The 12,404-nt window shown below is 39.5% G+C and overlaps 1 protein-coding gene across 2 annotated transcripts; it reads right to left on the reverse strand.

Moving 5' to 3' along the window:
- Nucleotides 1–8,281: 8,281 nt before the first annotated feature.
- Nucleotides 8,282–11,054, reverse strand: LOC104903489 (trihelix transcription factor ASIL2). 2 transcript variants are annotated; one of them, XM_048636219.2, is made up of 3 exons: nt 9,990–11,054; nt 9,771–9,828; nt 8,282–8,753 (listed from the first exon to the last, which is right to left on the reverse strand). In XM_048636219.2, the coding sequence occupies exons 1-2, from the start codon at nt 10,849–10,851 to the stop codon at nt 9,806–9,808; spliced, it is 885 nt and encodes a 294-aa protein (XP_048492176.2). In that variant the 5' UTR covers nt 10,852–11,054; the 3' UTR covers nt 8,282–8,753; nt 9,771–9,805. The 2 variants fall into 2 exon arrangements, with proteins under 2 accessions (XP_048492176.2, XP_010689829.3); XM_010691527.4 differs by lacking the exon at nt 9,771–9,828 and having other exon boundaries at nt 9,990–11,051.
- Between the last annotated feature and the right edge of the window lie 1,350 nt (nt 11,055–12,404).

The raw sequence follows: 12,404 nt of genomic DNA on the forward strand, positions 1-12,404 counted from the left end.
ACGAGATAACAGTTGCGTAAAAAACGAAGAGGAGGTGAAAGCATATCTCAAGGATTCTTTGAACGCATGTTCTCGTATTGGATATAAGATCATTCTTCTTCCTTACATTGAATCGTATGCTTCTTAAACTCACTTTTTAATTAATTAAATTGACCTATTAGTTGTTCTACGATACATAACATTTTTATTGTTGTAGGAACCATTGGACACTGATTGCAATATGTTTGTCACGTAACGAAGTCTACCACTTTGATTCTTTGCGTAAAGGAACAATACGGTCCTTACTAGTCAAATCATTGTTAAATAGGTAGCCTAATCGAAACTATATGCACACTTAGCTTATTAAATATTAAATGTACATCTAATCTTATAATAATTATTGATGTAGTGTGATGAAGAAGGATTACTGCATCTGGACTTCGACAAGGAAAACCTCCTGTTTGGTATTTAGTCGAGGTAACATGAGTAATTTTTTGCATCCTTTTATAGAAACACATAATACACATCTAACATGTCATTTATTGCATCTTTGGTGAATTTTAGTGTCCGGTACAAGAAGGTGGACTTGTCGTGTGGGTATTACGTCATGAGGTTCATGCTCAATATCGTCAACTATTGTAAAGATGTTAGTGATCTTCGAAAGGTATGTAACTTTTAGGTTTCCAATTGTTGTTTGTTGCATTTCCGGCCTATTTTGACCTTTTCGCTCCCAAAATGTAGTTATGAAGTGATTTAACCTCAAATTCTCTTTGAACAAAAATTATATGAGGCATAATATAACTAGTATGTAGATTCTTAGGCTTGCATATGTTGTTGGTTGCATTCCGGGAACGAAAAGGCCATTTTCGGCCTATTTTGGCCTATTTTGGCCTTTTCGCTCCCAAAATGTACTTATGAAGTGATTTAACCCCAAATTCTCTTTGAACATGATTATATGAGGCTAATATAACTAGTATGTAGATTCTTAGGCTTGCATTTGTTGTTGGTTGCATTTCGGGAACGAAAAGGCCATTTCCGGCCTATTTTGGCCTTTTCGCTCCCAAAATGTACTTATGAAGTGATTTAACCCCAAATTCTCTTTGAACATGATTATATGAGGCATAATATAACTAGTATGTAGATTCTTAGGCTTGCATTTGTTGTTGGTTGCATTTCGGGAACGAAAAGGCCATTTCCGGCCTATTTTGGCCTTTTCGCTCCCAAAATGTACTTATAAGTCATTTAACCCAAATTTTCTTTGAACATGATTATATGAGATATATTATAACTAGTGTGTAGACTTTTAGGCTTGCATTTGATTTTGATTGAATTTCGGGAAGGTATATGTCATTTTTAGAAGTACTAACTACGGTAAAATGATGAATTCTTATATATGTGTTTATTCCTTGGTTGTTTTGCAAGGTTTATGCGAATTCCACACCACGTTTGAGGAACTTCACCAAAGAAGAAATTGATGAAGTTCGGGATAAGTTGGCGTCCCACATTACCGATGATTGCATAGAATGAAATTTAGCTCGAATGTACTAGTTCATTCTAATCCTATGTACATTTTTTACATTATTAAATATATTTGAAGTTAATTATTACCTTTCTCTACTTGTCATATATTATCGTATTACAATTTGCATTTTTTTTTGTCCAAGGGAGGTTTTGGGTGGGGGGGGTGGTGGGGCTGCTGGGGTGGGGCAGTGGGGGCTGGGAAGGGGCAGTGGGGGTGGGGGCAGTAGGGTGGGGTAGTGGGTAAGGGCAGTGGGGGTTGTGCATGGGGGTGGGGGGACTATGCAGGGCAGTGGAACAGTGGGGCAATGGGGGGAGGATTGTGCAGGGTAGTGGGAGTGAGTGCAGGGGAGTTGTAGGTGGGTGAGGTGGGTGAGGGAGGGGACTGTGGCAGTGTGGCAGGGGGAAGGACTGTGCAGTGGGAGTGAGTGTGTGCAATGGGAGTGAGTGTGAGGGGGGCAGTGAGTGTGTGCAAGGGGGTGGCATGTGGGTGGGGTGGGTGAGTGAGGGTGTGGGAGTGAGTGTGGTAGGGCAGTGGGTGAGTGAGGGTGGGCAGGGGTGGGTGTGAGGGTGGTGGGGGCTGTTGTGATGCATGCAGGATGCTGCTATGCTGCACTACTGTGATGCAAAAAAAAAAAAAATGATCAGTGAAGGGCTGCGCTAGTTCTAACTAGCGCAACCCTTCTTCTTAGAATGGGCATCCCTTCTAAACTTAGAAGGGCTGCGCATTTCAACAAGGGCAGCCCTTCTAAGCTTAGAAGGGCTGCGCTAGTGTAGAAAGCGCAGCCCTTCTAGCTTAGAAGGGCTGCGCTTTTGACTTAAAAGCGCACCCCTTCTAAGCTAGAAGGGCTGCACCTTTTACAAAAAAGCGCAGCCCTTCCTTGTGAAGGGCTGCGCTTGACTAGCGCAGCCCTACTTGAATAGTGAAGGGCTGCTATGGAAAGGTGATGTGATTCTATGGATTTTGTCGAGCCCTTTTGTGATTTTATGAAATTATATACGAAAACAATAACAATTGAAAGATAAACTCTATTTGTTCCCTCAAGAACTAGAGGATTTCTACCTAGCCTCAACTAGTAGATTCACATAAACCACGATCTATGTGTTCTTGATACGACGATCAAAATCAATGCACATGCACTTGATAACTTTACTTAGAGTAAACGAAAAACTTGCCTAACTTTATTAAATAAAATCGTGTACTTATATATACACGTTTAACAAACCCTAAATCTTATCACCTTAATGCTAATAAGATAAACACAACTAAACAAAGATAAAACAAGCTAGCACACGCCTAACTACACGCCTAACTTAACCTACAAATCCGAATTATCTTAGGATAAGGATTATCATTCCTTATCTTATTTGGTTCCTTCTTGACTCAATGACAAAGGAATTAGACTCCTAAATATAATAGGATTCCTTTTATCATCAACACTTACTTAAAATAAACACCTAATAAACAATTAAATTACATAGAATCCTAACAGAACTAGGACACTATGCATGAATCCTAACAGAACTAGGATTTGTAGAAAATGACCATACTCCATATGTATCATCCTCTCCCCCTTAGAATCCAACTTGTCTCAAGTTGCGTCCAAGCATGGAACCAAGTCACTTGATTGTAGGGTTGCGCAAATGCCATGTCCCAAGAGGACCTTGTATGTATCATACCCTAACTTGTTCACCACCTTGAATGGCCCTTCGTCCATAGGCTCACCATCCTTATGATTTATATGAAGTTTTTGTGCGGCCAAGGACAACCACACATAATCTCCCTCGACAAAACCTGAAGTATGGCGCAAGTGAAGTAGCTTGGCGCGCCTTTCCTTCTTAGAACTAGCCACCTCCAATACTTCATCCCTACAAGAACTCAAGCAATAGTGAGGCACAGCTCCCCAGCCACACTCGAATGCTTCCCAGCCACACTCGAATGCTCCCCCGACGCACTAGCACTAGAAGCATCCTTAGGCACCACAACACTTCTTGGAGGCAAAGGCTTCAAGCCTATCCTTTCCCCATCCTTCAAGACCGAATAGATGTTGTCCCTCCCATGATGAATGACACTTCTATGCGACTGCCATGGTCGCCCCAATAACAAAGAGCAAGCAGTCATAGGCACCATGTCACACCATAGCTTGTCCATGTATCCACCAATCCGAAAAGAAACAAGTGCTCGTTTCTTCACCCATACACCACTCCTCTCATCTAACCAGCTTAGTTTATAAGGCATAGGATGGTCTTGTGTAGGTAATTTCGCCTCTTCCACCATGGACAAAGCACACACATTAGCACACGAGCCACTATCTACAATAACAGAAAATACCTTACCATTGACGAGGCACCTAGTTTGAAACAATTTTGCCTTTGTTCATGCTCGTCACTTTGTTGTGGAGTAGCCATCAAAGCTGTACGCAAATTAAACTTTTAGGGACATCTTCAGCTTCAAATAATGGAGTTCCTTGCCAAAACCCTTCATCCACAATATCCTCCAACTTGTCTTCCTCCCTTTCGAACCCAACCGCAGCCATTAGGGCTTGGTGATCCTTGATAGAGACCAAGACTCTATTGGGGCACTCTCGTTGTAAATGACCAAAACCCCTACACTTGAAACACATCTTTTCCTTCATAGCTTGCTGCCCTTGTGTCAAAGTTGGAGTCTTGCCTTGGGTGCCAACGCTAGATGTAGCTTCACTACTAGCCTTAGATGCAACGTCCCCCACCCTTGTGCTTTCTACCCTTGGCGCCACTACTCCACCTCCCCTTGGACTTAGGCTCTTGCTGCCTTTCCACTTTCTTGGCCAACAAACACAAGTCATCAAACGTGTCATATGGATGAAGTTCCACCAAATCAGCAACCTTCTTCTTGAGGCCAATTAGAAACTTAGCGGATTTTTGCTCATCCTCATCTTTACAATCACACGCAAGCCATAGCCTTTCAAACTCCGAAATATAGGCCTCCACACTTAATTGACCTTGCTGTAGAGAGTTCAATTTGATGAAGAGTTCTTGCTTATATGTCCTAGGTACAAAACGTTTCTTCATCTTTGCACGCAAATCAGTCCAAGTGGCTAACTCTTCTTTCCCTTCTCTCCTACGCCTATTTTGATAACTATCAAGCCAGTCACTTGCATATTCCGTCAACCTCAATATAGCATGATCAAAACGCTTGTAGTCACCCATATTCTTATGATCAAATAGACGAGTCATACGCCTCTCCCAATTCAAAAACGAATCTGGACCCTTTAGGCCATTAAACTCGGGAAGATCTCCAAGTTTGATGCCCTCTTCTCTTGGTGACGTGGCTCATCTCCTTTCTTCTTCTTAAACACCTCCAATGTCAATTGAGTGAGCATATCTTGCAAGGTTTCGTTTTGTTTGGCAAGGGCTTCCAACATAGCATCCCTTCGTTGATCCGCGCTACTGTCTCCCATATCAACGCCCGATTGTTTGGTTCTCTGCGACTTCGTTACAAATCGGAATGGGCTGAAATTTTGACACAACGTAGCCCTGTATGTTAGCTATCCACAGAACCAAAAAAATCCAAAATCCGACGTCACACGCTCTGTCACGCGCCACCACAGTGACCCTTGCTCTGATACCACTTGATGTGATTCTATGGATTTTGTCGAGCCCTTTTGTGATTTTATGAAATTATATACGAAAACAATAACAATTGAAAGATAAACTCTATTTGTTCCCTCAAGAACTAGAGGATTTCTACCTAGCCTCAACTAGTAGATTCACATAAACCACGATCTATGTGTTCTTGATACGACGATCAAAATCAATGCACATGCACTTGATAACTTTACTTAGAGTAAACGAAAAACTTGCCTAACTTTATTAAATAAAATCGTGTACTTATATATACACGTTTAACAAACCCTAAATCTTATCACCTTAATGCTAATAAGATAAACACAACTAAACAAAGATAAAACAAGCTAGCACACGCCTAACTACACGCCTAACTTAACCTACAAATCCGAATTATCTTAGGATAAGGATTATCATACCTTATCTTATTTGAATTCCTTCTTGACTCAATGACAAAGGAATTAGACTCCTAAATATAATAGGATTCCTTTTATCATTCAAACACTTACTTAAAATAAACACCTAATAAACAATTAAATTACATAGAATCCTAACAGAACTAGGACACTATGCATGAATCCTAACAGAACTAGGATTTGTAGAAAATGACCATACTCCATATGTATCAAAAGGGCTGCTGTCAAAAAGCGCAGCCCTACATGCCATTTTCAGCGCAGCCCTTCTTCTTTTTTCCACTAGTGAAAGAGTCTCTTATCAATCAAATCTACGTAGCTAAATACAAAAAAGATCCAATTCAAATGGCCATGGATGATGAATCCCCAAAAAATAGTTCTTATGCCTTCCGCAGCCTTTTCAGAGCTGGCTGCGCGCTCAAGAAAGGTTTGTACAAAAAGCTAGGCAATGGGAAGACAATTAGAATAGATAGGGACAAATGGCACCCGAGTAAGCTTCTCAAACCAAGGATCCTAGAAACTCATGAGGATAGAGCTAATCTCAGAATGGTAGCTGATCTGGTAAGCTCCAACAAGGAATGGAAAGCAAACATTATTTGGAAAATTTTTCCAGCGGAAGAAGCAAAGGAAATTTTTGCTACACATATTCTGCGCGAGGATTGTGAAGATGGATTAGGTTGGAGCCAAACAAAATCAGGTAGATACTCAGTAAAATCGGGGTATTGGTTTCATCACCAAGAAGCTAACAACCAAGACGATAAACCAACTTTCTGGAAATATTTCTGGAAGTCAGATATTTTCCCAAAGTGGAAACACTTCATATGGAAAATCCTAAACAACGCTATACCATCAGCGGACAATCTCATCAAAAGACAGATTAAAGGGATAAATCATACATGCTGCTAGTGCAAGACTGAAATGGAATCAACAGCGCACCTGCTTAGAGATTGCAGCATCTCACAAAGAGTTTGGAGCTCTTCGATGGGAATAGTAGCTTCACAGGGATCTCATTTATCGATTCATTCCTGGATAAGAAACTTTTTGAACCTCTTCAGAAAGAAGAAAGGCAAGGAACGCCCAATGTGCAAACCATTCTAGTTGATGGAGCTTGGAAGAAGAAGTCTAAATCGAATATGTGGCAGGCAGCAGTTGCTTGGAAGAACGCCAACAAAGACCCAAAAGAAGAATATGCAACAAGAATCTACGCAAGCTCAGCAAAACAAACGGAAGCCTATGCAATTCTCAGAGCAATTTCAGACATGGAGTGGAGAAGTGTTGGTCTCATAATCAAAACGGATAATAGGGAAGTCATCCTCGCTTTAAGAAGCATAAATGACACAAATAAGATCATAGGCAATATAATTAAGGACATTAAGAGAATAGCGAATAGCTACTTGTTTGTATCGTGTATCAAAGTATCAAGGGAAGAAATTGCACTAGCGCATAATCTTGCTGTGAAAGCAAGGAAAGGCTAGGGAAAATTCCCGGGTTTTGATTGTGTTTACCCTTTGCCAAAAAAAAAAAAAAAAAAAAAAAAAAGATGGTTTGATTTAATAATAATACTACTTCTAGTTTAGTATTCGATAAATGGTTTAATGTAATTCTTTTTAAAATTATTTCTCTGCAATTGATTTCGAGTAATCTTAGCAAGTCTAAAATATACTTTAAATAAATTATAATTGAGATTAAAGAATTATGAGTTTTCTTTACCATTAGCAGGTGATTGTTAGTAAATGAAGCTGACGGTAATACGCGGTAATTCACTTATTTGCATGCAACTAGCCATGTACACACGAAAAAATAATAAAATTTGATGTTTGCCAAAAGTAAGTTTTTTTTTTGCAGTATTATCGTTCCACACAAACAAAATGAAGATAGTTTTTTTTCAAACTACAACGTTATAGGTATAGTTCCGGGGGGCGTCCCAATTGACTGCTTTATTGTACCGGCAAGCCCTGCCTATCAATGCAATAGCTTCAGAGCAAGCTATGTGGTTCTACGCCAAATGGCTCAGCTCTGCTCCACTGGGTCTAGCGACCCAGCTCTAAAGACCCTGCAGGAGTGGATACAGAAACAATAGCTATCTTCGAACCTAGTGTAAAGCAGGAGTGGATATAGAAACAATAGCTATCTTCAAACCTAGTGTAAAGGATAAGGCTGTTTACTTGCTTACTTTCTTACTTTAATGAACAGCTTTGTAAGGTTATGAATACGCTAGAAAACCAGCCTTTTATTATTAATGAGGGATATCTCAATTTTCTCTTGACTCATAATGATTATTTGGTTAGAACAGGCTTTCTCATGCCTGCTTTTCTGAACCATATTGATTTTAAGGTTGTACAACTCCATCATCTCTATCAGTCCCATCTAATTTTGACTTTTGAACCCTGGGCGGGTGTCGACTTGCCCATGCCCATGCGGCCATGCCCATGCTGCAATGCCCAGCGACGGCCCTGCTACAATATGACTATTAAGGATAAATGGAGAACGGTTCTCAAGCAACGGAAGCCAGTGATGGCAACAAGCACATTCTACAAAACTATAAAGGTCTCAACTGAACTTCTAGCTTCAATAATACACAAATAGTCTGGAGATAATTTCTTAATGCATATACTGACTAGTGAACCAAGGAGACTACAAGCCACACAACTCAATGAGAAAAGGAAGAAAGAAATGAAGAAAAAGGGCACAATAAACTTTCACATAATTAGCAGAACACGATCAACGGAAGAGATTTGGGAATTGCATAGACTCTAAATCAGAAATAAATTGAAATATTACTCCATTTATTGCTTTCAGGTTCAGTGTATAGCATAGCAATGAAACTAGCACTGTACAAACATCTAATTTGTGATCCCAACAAGCCATAGAGAACTCGCCAACAGAAACAAAGACATATGTTACTCGTAATAAATTTCAGATAGTAACAAGAAACTCACGGAACATATATTAAACATGCTATGATCTAACTTTGTATGTGTTTCTGTTGCTCCTAATCATCAAAAAGAACCTGTAAAATTTAAAAGAACAAAAAGGCTTGACATAACTACACGCCTTCTAAAAGCTTGATATGTATCCTAAAACTTATCTGATTTTTGTTGTCAACCACCATTGGTATCAACCAGGTAGATTCAGTTGCCACTTTAAAGCCAGACTCCCAGAATATCTAAACCGAAGTATTAACAAACAATTGCATCGCTTCTTTTTCTTCTCAATGTACGCGCTACAAGTAACTATCTGCCATGAGGGAAAAAAAACTCAAGTCAGAATCCAGATCAATTTTGCTCTTCCCTACACAACCAACAAAATCGTCCAGATCAAGCTCTTATTATGTCCAATTTCAATGCAAAAAGACAACTGCAGAGTTCCAGGTTCCAGCAGAATTGTGTCTGCAAATTTAGTCTATTGTCTAGATTAGAGGAAATGGAATAGAGAAAAGTGACTTTTTCTCCTGCGTTCCACACAGCTCAGCACAACCATCTTTACAATACAAAGAGCCACATTCTACAATTGTCTCCAATGTACACATGAACAATACTGATCAATCAGACATGCTACAAACTGAACCAGCACAACAAGAAAACCTAGTGGGTTTCCTAATCAATTGACTTCCATGATAACCAATTTCCAAATCCTCACGCAATCGGTGCTAGATAGGCTTAGTAGGCAATATTAGAGTTGTATAAATGACTGAACAACACACCAGGCACTATTATTACTAGCAAGAAGTCTACAGATCAAACAAAAACATAAACCAAACATTGTTCTTCATGCGTCTATTCCAACCAATCCAAATTTTAAACTAGTTAAGCAAACAAATTATATGCTATAAATTTTGGTGAAACAAAAATTTCTTCCTCGAACTTTGGTAGCAAGACTAGCATCAATGGATCTCATGCCCATTTCCCTATTTAAGCAAGAGCACAGAGTAAAACAAAGGTTATTTCTACATCACCTATAACAAAGAACATGGTCCCATGGAGAACTAACTTAATCAGAACTTCTAGTGATGGCTGATATTCTTAAAAAGTTAATCAAACAATTTATGTAACCAGGTCTGCATCTTAATAAGAACAATTTAGGGTAAGTATTAATGTTTTTACAACAGCTCTTCAATGCAACAACTTTGAGGACAAAGAACAGAAAACCACGCCTTTGTTCAGCTATACATACAGTCAAAAGAACTTCAAAACAAAGACACTGTTCTCACATAGTATTTTGTAGTCAGCTATTATTATCATCTAAAACATTTACCTAAATGGCTATATCCTTCAAAAGCTAAGCTCGATTCAACTCCATACTCCAGAAAATTCTGTACTTATAACCAACCAACAAACCCATGTCACAATGGCTAATTAGCAAGTATTTAGAAAGTTGAAAAGACCCAGAGTGTTGACAATATCCATAGCAAACACATTATATTGACTCAAAAATCAAATAGAAAACTTGAAAAACAGAAAAATTTAAGTATACCAGCATCATCAGAATGTTTGGGGCGTTTAATCCTAGCAAGCTGAAGCTGAGTATCCATGAACAACTTCATCCTTTGATACTCTAAATCTTTAGCAAACTGCATCCTATGCTTTTCTAATTCAATCAACTGCTCTTGTTTTACCGCCTCTACTCTCTCATACACCTCACCAAACCTCATAACAGCCTCGGCCAAACGCCGACAACCATCGTTAAACCCCCCATCCTCCACCTCCTCCTCTCTATCTCTATCTCTCTTCCCCTCACCACTTGACGTCCCCGTACGCTCCGATGAACTCCGTTCTCTCTCCTCCTCCTTTGCTGCCGCTGCCACCACCGCCGCAAACGGTAAATATGATCCGTCAATTATCGCCGGTCTCTTTCTCTGCGTCGCCGACCTCGGCCCCACCGGGAAATTCCTCAGCGCCGTCGTCGTCGAAGGAGTTTCCGGAGAGAGTTTTCGCGACGAGGAGAGAGAATTACCGGCGACATCTCCGCCGGAGATGAGGAAATCGAGGCGGGAGAAAAACGGCCAAGGGCTGACGTAATCGCCGGCGGAATCAACGGTCTTGGATTTCTCGATCTTGTACTTCTTCTTAAGAGTGTCGATGCGGTTTTTACAGGTTTGGACGTCGGTTTTCCGGCGACCGCTGACGGCAGAGTTGACGGCAGCGGCGACTTGGGACCAGTTGTGTTGTCGGAGATTGCCGCGGTTGAGGGCGAGGTGCTGGGACCCCCACGCCTCGATGAGGGAGAAGGTGGCTTGTTCTGCCCAGCAGTCTGGCCGGAGAACGGGAGAAGGGCGGGATGTGATTGGTTGGGGACGCGGTTGTCGGAGCGCCGGCGACCGTGAGGTGGTGTCCATGGAAAATTTACCGGCGAGATGATTGAGGTGGTGGATGGAGGACAGAGAAATTAATAATAATAATAATAGTAGTGAGGGAATTTTTTTTTTGGTTTGGCGAGGAATTGGATTGTTTAGGAAAAGGAATTGTGGGTCGTGATCGGCGGGGCGGGGAGAGGGTATAAGGTGATATGGTTGGTATAAGGATTGTGGGTTGGGTACTTTGGGTTGAGTAATGTTAAATGGTGAATCTCTATCCTATATGGGAAGAGAGGTAAGATATCAAAATATTAGAAATCTCATTACCCTCATTATATCTTTATTCTAACTATTTACTTTAACTAAAAAAACTACCTAATTAATTTAAAAAATAAAAAAAGACATTACAAAAAAAAACAATCAACAATTCAAATATCCCTAATTTAGTAGATATAATTAACAATTAATTTAATTTTATACTATACCAAAAAAAAATTAATTGTCTACATGTTTTCACGTGCATATAAAAACTAATACTCTAAAGTTTAAGGGAGATACTAGAAGAATTGTGGCCCGTGTCCTATATTTTGGTATAGTGAAAGTCAAAATATATACTCCCTCAGTTTGTTTCTATTTGAAATTTTGAGTTAAGTATAAATACATGATTTAACATTTGATAATTTTTTTTAAGGACCTTTCACTTTTTTTTCATTTTTAAGGACCTAAAGGCCAAAAGGTTAAGTCCTTAAAAAAAAATTAAGTCCTTATGTGCATTTAATAAATCAAAAACTTAGTTCCTTCAGTGCATTTATGAAATCAAAAACTTAGTCCCTTGATGTTTAACTGCTACATGGAAAATCATTTTGAACAATTCAAAAACTAGTCGTTGTATGCAATGTTATCAGGATCGGGATCCTACTTTGGATCGTAGGGGTTGGTAGAATCGAATCGGTGGGCTCGGATCGTAGGATCGTAAGATCCTACAATTCAGTGAAATAAAGATAATTATATTAATATGAATTTTTTAATTAGCAAATGATGATAGTTTTTCAATACCATAAGTTTGAAGTAACATAAGACCAAAATCTAATAGGAGAAATATAATATGTGAAATTACTTTATGATTTTTACACGGTAGGATCGGATCGTAGAGTCGTAGGATAGTAGAATCGTGTTAAGATCCTACCATGTGATTTTTTGTGGTTGGGCAGGATCGAAAGATCCTACAAAATTAAGATCCTATGTAGGATCGGGATCGGTGAGGTCCTCCAGGATCGTAAAATCGTAGAATCGTAAGATTCGGATCGGGATTTTAACAACAATGGTTGTATGATTGATCTTTACAAATAAGTTTTTTTTTTAGCAAAATCCCATTTCTCCAATTCTTTGCATCTACCCTTGTGTTGTAAACAAAAAACTGCAGAAGAAATGTATCATCAGTCAGTTATATTATGTGGTTGTGTTAAAGGGTTTCCAGAACAACTAAAAATCCTTTTAGAAGGTTCATCACATGCAGGAACTACAAGCAATCAAGTGGCTGCTTTTTCTGGAAATGGATTGATCAAGACCATGACTGGAAACTCAAACATGAGATG

Source organism: Beta vulgaris, chromosome 9 (genome assembly GCF_026745355.1).
Source record: "Beta vulgaris subsp. vulgaris cultivar EL10 chromosome 9, EL10.2, whole genome shotgun sequence".
In the NCBI taxonomy this organism is placed as follows: domain Eukaryota; kingdom Viridiplantae; phylum Streptophyta; class Magnoliopsida; order Caryophyllales; family Amaranthaceae; genus Beta; species Beta vulgaris.